The sequence below is a fragment of the Lipophrys pholis genome, assembly GCF_963383615.2.
Source record: "Lipophrys pholis genome assembly, chromosome: 21".
NCBI classification, from domain to species: Eukaryota; Metazoa; Chordata; class Actinopteri; order Blenniiformes; family Blenniidae; genus Lipophrys; species Lipophrys pholis.
Window position 1 is genome coordinate 22,087,230 of NC_137649.1, and position 7,589 is coordinate 22,094,818.

Genomic DNA, 7,589 nt, shown 5'->3' on the forward strand with positions numbered 1-7,589 from the left:
GCCCCAACATGCTGAAGCTTCTGGCACCACTCCTACTCGCACAACTCCGGCATGCCGGGGTTTGTAAAAAGTCTGTGCGCTCACATAGTGTGCTCTTGAAATGTCCAAACGAAGGAGGCTGGAGAAAACATCTCCTGGTAGGCTGAGTCCACATTTCTCCTGATTGTGTCCTGCACAGTCCGGGACAGGAGTGTCCAACTCATTTGATCTCAGGTGGGCCGGAACTGTAAATAATAGCTTTGTAATCGATAAATGACTAAATCTGTTTGTGTTTTGTTTCTTTGACACTGTAAACTTGTCTTATGTACTGCAGCCAGGACACACTTGTAAAACCTCTCGTGGTGCCATGTGCCAGAGCAGAGCTGCCGAATTGTGGGAGGAGTCAAAGGGAGGGACTACCTTGATTGGGATTGGCTAAACCCCCCCCCCCGATGACACTATATAGGGTTTGATTTCTGATTGGCTGGTTGGAGCAACACACTTTTTAAAAACTGAAACAAGCCAGGGAGAGAGAGGACAGACTGTCTTCACTTCTGGGGCGTCATTCCAGGTGTGGGGACGATTAGTACTGATAGAAAACCTTTAGAAAATGAATTTTGCATCATATGACCCCTTTAAGAAGTTCACATTTAATAAACTATCCTTTTCCAACACATGACAAATCTGAACGATGGAACTGCAATTCCAACAATATCTTTCCTCGGGTCGCCATGAGCTTTACAACTAACACATCACAGTGAGTTTTTATGACACTATTTACATCTTAAAAAATGATAAAACATTTGTCCACATGTCGCTGGAACACAAAAATATAGTAGCTAGTTCATAGAATGATCAGAATAACTTGTCAAAATCTTGAAATCCTCTTTAATGTAGACACATTTCTACATGTGTGTAGTTAATCCTGATTGCCTGAATTGACTCACCACATCTTACAGACAAAAGTGTGCCCCCGGTGGTCAAATAGCTACATTGCAATTAAACTCATAATTTTCTCACAGCTGGAAAATGTCATCAGCCTGATTGGACTCCATAGAGGGCCGGTGGTATGTTTGACACTCCCAGTCGAGTAGTTATCATGTAGTATAATTATCATTGTGTGTTTTTTACTATATTCAACAAGCATTTCACTTAAAACCAAGCTAGTATACAGAGGAGTTGGTTTAGTTGGTGGAGTTTGATACGATGATGAGGCGACGATACGTGATCGACGGGGCTTTTTCAAACAGCTGCGTTAAGAGTGCAGAGTAATATGAAGGACTTCACATCAGTTTATGTTGTAATCAACACCGATACCATAACTCTGACTCATGAGCGTGACACAGCTGGGTTTTTTTTTTTTTTTTTTCCTTTGGGTGGATTAGAGACGGGAACTGACGGTATGTAGAAATACTTTAATGAGAAATCACGTGTTGAGTAACAATCACTTCATCGATGAACTAATATGACACTACGCACTCTCATGTGATGTGGAAAGAATATTTCTATTTTCACAACTTGAAATGAAATGTTTCTTTAAGATATGATATATGTGAATAAGTTCGCATAGTTATTGACAATAACTTAATATGATGGGAAACAATTTTGTTCATCTGTTTATTTCAACATTTTAAAGTCAGTGACCACAACTCGGCAGTGATCCACTCAAATGTTCTGATAAAGGCGCACTGATATCAGGTCATGTGATACGTGATGTTAGTGAGTCTTGTGATAATATCAGGAGCAATAAATACATCAGTGATAGAGGAATCTGTTTAGTTCCAGCATGGGATACTTTTTGCCATTGTGAATGTAATTAAGCCAAAACTGTAGTAAAGTGACAAACCTCGTTAATAAAGATTTACAATAAATGTTGTGTTGATATATTATTACATTATTGGCAGTTATTGCATTTTCATTGTTATTTTTCAATGCTACTCCAATAATGTATAAACTTATTCAACCGGAGATGTCAAAATCATTTTAGTTCAGGAGTCACATTCAGCCCAGTTTCATCACGAGTGGGCTGGACCATTGAAATAAAGACATAACCTTTAAATTTAAAAGTTTATTCTTTTTGAAGTGCAGAATATATGTGATGGAAAAGTTTATATTTTGGCAAAACCAAACAATTATTCAATTTATCACATTGGTATTTAAAAAAAAAAAAAACACATTTCAAATTATGTTTCCAACACATGCCAAGCGGAATGCTAGTAGAGGAACAAGAGTACTGTAAAACATAATGTTTCTCTCTTTAATACAAAAACCCGTGGTGCGACTGTGACAGCTGGCAGTGCCTGACAGGAAGAACTCGCCCCCAGTGTCAAACAATATCTGGCTGCCGGGCTTATTTCTCTACCTGCCTCAAGAAAGGCGGCGGCCACCGAGCGAGGCCGCCGCCGCCGTGGAAAGCAGGAAATCTGTTTGTGCAAGGAACATCGCACGTGGAACTCCCAATCCTCCGGGGGCCACGCCTTTTCATTCCCTGAGTTGCTGTCTGCAGCCTTGCCGGACGCCCGCGGGCGACGGGCTTCGCCGGGGGCAACTTTAGCAAGGCTGCGAAACAAATGACGACACGCGAAGAGAACTTCGGAAGAGACTGGAACTTCAGGTGTGATCTTTTATTCAGACATTTAACAATGGAAAAAATTCAGATCCGACAATACATCAGCGAAACAAAGAACCTGCTGACAGGTTGGTGGAAGGAGCCTGAACATGACAGTAAGTCTCTTCAATCGAAGCACAGAGTATTTTCCTGTCTATCAAACTAGACAGGAGGACTCAAAGTTCAGGTTTGACGGTTTAGATCTCGCAGGCTTCAGTAGTTCAGTCCCTTTTGAAAAGTTTTCTTGCTTTTTGTTGGGGAAATATCCAATGTCACGAGCCAGGAGCTCAGGAAAATCCAAAAGTCTCTAAGAAGTTTCATTTCCTCCCCATGATGAAGCTCGGAACTTCAGCATCATCCTCAGCTTCCCTGTCCTCCTCCTCCTTCTCCTCCTCCTCACTGCTCTCGGAGCTCTCTTCCTCTTCCTCCTCATCTCCCTTCTCCTTTTTCTTCTTCTCCTCCTCCTCTTTGGCCTTCTTCGCCATCATCTTCTTCTGCTTCAGCTTCTCCCGCTTCTTCCGCCGCTTGGCGGTCCTCTCCTCCGCGGCTTGCTTGTTCAGCTCCACTTTGTCCAGATACCGCACGTCCCTGTCGCACTTCTCGGACATCTTGTCCAGGAAGTCCTGCCTCTGGTACTCCCTGCGCCGGAGGTGCCGGTAGACGTGGAACTCGCCGCTGCCCGCTCCCGCGCTGGAGCCCATCACGTCCCGCACGAACTCCGGCGGAGCCCGCGGGTTCCACTCTTTGGGCCGGTCCGGGATGGGAGCAGCCTTCTCCGGGTTCCGCATCAGCCGCTCTAGCTTCAGCCGCTGCTCCTCCGCCGGAGTCTTGGCGATGATGAGCGGCTGAGCCTCTTTTCCTCCAGGTTTCCCTGGTTTGTTGTTCTTCTGCGTGTGCGCCGCCATCTTTCGAATCGACACCGTCTTCTTCCGCCTTGTGCGTGGTGACCCGGATGTCGTTTAAATAAATGTTTTCGTCCTAATTTTGTTTTATTAAAATAAAAATTAAAAATATCCATTACAAGAATACACATGTTATTGCATTCATAATAACAAATAATAAAATCAAGAATTTAAATGTCTTCCTTGTGTAACGTTTTTGATTGACGCGTAGCCTCACCGATGAGAGACCCGGATGTCCTTAAAATAATTTATGAAAATTAAAAAATTGTCCCATTAAAATAAAAAAACAGAAAACACCCATTACAAGAATAAACATGTGTCATATTTACATAAATAGCTAATCGTATTAAGAACTCGAACAGCATTTCTTGTGTAACATATCTGAATGACGCGTCGCCTCGCCAATGAGAGACCAGGATGGATTTCGTTTGTCCAATCGGGCTTCAGGTCCCGCCCACTTCTAATCAGCGTGGTGCGTGGTTGTTTTGCCCCAGCTCCTCCATAAGACAGGTCCTCCGAGCTTCCGGCATTTATTGTCTCACTCTCTAAATCCACCAAAGAAAGGCCATGAACAGTTTGCTCGGAACCACCGCCCGGTGTGTGCGGTCCGGCGCCGCCGCCGCCATGTTCCGGTCCGGCCCGGCGCGGCTCCTGTGCGCGGCCACGGACGTCCACAAGGACCTTGGGGACATAGTGAAGAAGGACAAGGTGGTGGTCTTCATGAAGGGGACGCCGGCCCAGCCCATGTGCGGCTTCAGCAACGCCGTGGTGCAGATCCTCCGCATGCACGGGGTCGACGGCTACGCGGCGTACAACGTGCTGGAGGACCAGGACCTGAGACAAGGTCAGTAACCTGAGGTGACTCGAGACACAGGAGGAACCTCCACCTGAAGCTTTAATCTGATCACACATCATCCCCTCTGATCACAGCTGTGTGTGTGTGTGTGTGTGTGTGTGTGTGTGTGTGTGTGTGTGTGTGTGTGTGTGTGTGTGTGTGTGTGTGTGTGTGTGTGTGTGTGTGTGTGTGTGTGTGTGTGTGTGTGTGTGTGTGTGTGTGTGTGTGTGTGTGTGTGTGTGTGTGTGTGTGTGTGTGTGTGTGTGAATAGTTGTATTTTCTTTTGATCTGTCCGTCCATTCCGAATGAATTAATGATAATAACAATGTTGAGAAAGTACTGTATTCGCAGTAGTTTTACAGACATTTAGTCAAGTCAGCTTTATTTAGTGTGTGTGTGTGTGTGTGTGTGTTTTATCAGTTTGCTGCAGCAGCACTCCAGGGTGTGTCTCTGACCAAAACCTCCCTGCTTTGTCACACCCTGAGCTTTTTTGTTTTTTTGTTCTGTTTTCCTGCTTTACACAATGACGGGGAAATGTGACCAGGAACAAGATGTTTTCAGTGTGACTGTGCAGTTTCAGTTCAGACTGAATGTCTGTGCACACTACAAGTACAGCAGAAATATTGTGAAATAATGTCAATACAGGAGTGTGAGACAGAATCAAACATAAGGCCCAATCCGGTCCACCAAACCAACAAGCAAACTGAAAAAAAATAAATTTATCAAAGAAAGCTTTTTGAACAAATTGAGTCGAGACGGTGAATACAAAACGACACTGAGACCCGAGCTGAGGCATCGGTGATGCCGCCATGAAAGACGGCAAACTAGAGTTTGTAAAAACACTATGGGAGGAACCTGGGACCTTCCACTGTATTTTACACCAGGACTTTTCATTGAGATTGTTGTCATTTTCGGTCATAATTGTTTTGTTGTTTTTGCCAAAATCTAGAGATTTTTCATCCCATACCGTCTGCGCCACAACAAAGAAAATCGCTAAAGTTTAAATTTAAATGTTGTCATGGCACTATTTTACCAGTCTGGCAAATGTAGCTCCTGAAGTAAAATGATTTTCACGCCCCTGAAGTGGCGTTAAACAATAACAATGAAAATTCAAAAACTGTCAATAATGTAATAATACATCAACAAGACAACATTTCTTGGAAATATAATCTTTATTTGGGGGGGACGGGGGGGTATTTGTGGACGACACGGTCGTCCTATTCATTCTTTAAGAATACAAACTGCAAACACTCTGAAAAATGGTTGTATTTGGTGTTTTCACTTGAAATTGTTGCCGTGTAAACGAGACCAAATAACTAAAGTTGAATTATAAATAAGATCAAATTAATATAATAAATACATTTTGAATGAATTAATTTATTTCCGTTACAGTTTCGGTGCCAAAATTTTATTTTTTGAATTGAGTTTATAGTGCTTAAAAGTTCCCGCACACATTTTTTGCTTTCTTCTTTTTCTTTTTTTTTTTTACAATGTCTGTACCCATAATGTGCATCGGGTTGAAGCCAAGGCTTGTTTTTTCTTATCCCTTAAAAATCCATAAAGTTAACCAGGACACCAGTCATACGAGGGAAAAACAGGAAAAAAAACTAAACATAACACAAGTCACTTTCCATTGTCACCATTAATTATTTTACAATTCAATGTTTTTTTTTAAAGCACAACAGGGATTTACACAAGTTTAAGTCGTCGTGAAGTCCATTCTATAATATGACATCCCAGACAGGAAACGGATATATTAAAGAAAAAAAAACAATGTCTCTTCTTCTATCTCTCTGCCCTCCACAGGGGTCAAAGACTTCTCCAACTGGCCCACCATCCCTCAGGTGTACTTCAACGGCGAGTTCGTGGGCGGCTGCGACATCCTGCTGCAGATGCACCAGAACGGAGACCTGGTGGACGAGCTGCAGAAGCTCGGCATCCGCTCGGCGCTGCTGGACGCCGACAAGGAGTCCAAGTGAGGCGGACCGGCCCGCCGGGACAGAGGACACGTTGATCAGGGCGAACCGCTCCACCTCCACCTCCACCTCCTCCTGAACCCTACGAAGAGACGGGAGGTGAAACGGAGGTCGGGCCACAGCAACACGCTCATACTTTGTTTTCCGGTCGTTTTAACGTGGCTCTGTCGCCCCCCCCTCTCTCGTCTTCTTCAAACCGCCCGGATACGTCGGACTGTTTCCACCTGAAGACGGATTCCCAGCCCGGATTCGGTCCAAAGCCTGTAGAGTTTGTCCGACTGAAGGGAAATAAACGTTTCTCCCGCCGCACACGCCTGTGTAATCCAAAACAACAATGATCTAGTATCTGTAAGATATTATTGTACATTGAAGGCTTAATATTAAAACGTATTTTAGATGTAAACCCTGCACCGATTAAATATTTTGTGACACAATCGGCTTTTTCTGAGTTCTTTATTGAAGCAGGTAGAAAACTGGTGTTTTCAAGGTTCAGTACCGACAACTTAAATAAGATCGCATCATCCTCCATCTTCTTCGCCACATTTTGTAACTCGGTTTGTTCTTAATTTCCCCAACATGGAAAGAAAAAAGTGTCATATGCGACTCAAGGAAGGCAACTTGAACATAAAACCAAATGGGAGATAAAAGTATAAAATAAGAATAAAAACACAAATAACCTGAAACTATGGAGGACTAAAAAATGCCCAAAATTAAATAAATATATACATCAATAAATATTTAAATTGGTCAGTAATTAATTTTTTTAATCGATTGACAGCACTAGTTTTATTAATAGTACCAAGGCAGGGCATATAGCTTTATGTTATTATATTACAAATGCATGTTAAACTTATTTTGGAAGACACTGAGTAATAGAATCTCACAATTTGTGTTCAAAATATGTACTATGTTTTGATTTTAATATTGTCTGTTTATTGCAATTACTCTGTTTCACCACAGGGTGGCACAATGGGATGGAACATTATCAGTAAACACCATCTTCCAGTGATGCAACGTTTGCTTATGAGATTCAGGCAGTTTTGAAATGTCAAAATCGCATTTTAGCAGGAAATGTAATCCTCCAACCATCTTCAAATACTTTTGGGAATATGAAACCAAATGGACTCTGGTTTTAATCAATATTCTTTAAAAGTCCCCACCATTGATTCCTTATACCTGCTATATTGTAATCCTTAACCAGTTGTTATTTTTTTTATATTTAATTATAAACATGGAAGATAGAACTTTTTTTCACACTTTGAGGAGTACTCCATACAAAACATCCAACC

At 42.5% G+C, this 7,589-nt stretch overlaps 2 protein-coding genes across 2 annotated transcripts; one reads left to right on the forward strand and one right to left on the reverse strand.

Moving 5' to 3' along the window:
- Positions 1-2,117: 2,117 nt before the first annotated feature.
- prkrip1 (PRKR interacting protein 1) lies at positions 2,118-3,523 on the reverse strand. The gene has a single exon (XM_080490110.1). The coding sequence runs from the start codon at positions 3,490-3,492 to the stop codon at positions 2,905-2,907; it is 588 nt and encodes a 195-aa protein (XP_080346236.1). The 5' UTR covers positions 3,493-3,523; the 3' UTR covers positions 2,118-2,904.
- Positions 3,524-3,919: 396 nt separating this feature from the next.
- On the forward strand, positions 3,920-7,589 carry glrx5 (glutaredoxin 5 homolog). Its single transcript, XM_080490112.1, has 2 exons — positions 3,920-4,333; positions 6,131-7,589. The coding sequence occupies exons 1-2, from the start codon at positions 4,057-4,059 to the stop codon at positions 6,301-6,303; spliced, it is 450 nt and encodes a 149-aa protein (XP_080346238.1). The 5' UTR covers positions 3,920-4,056; the 3' UTR covers positions 6,304-7,589.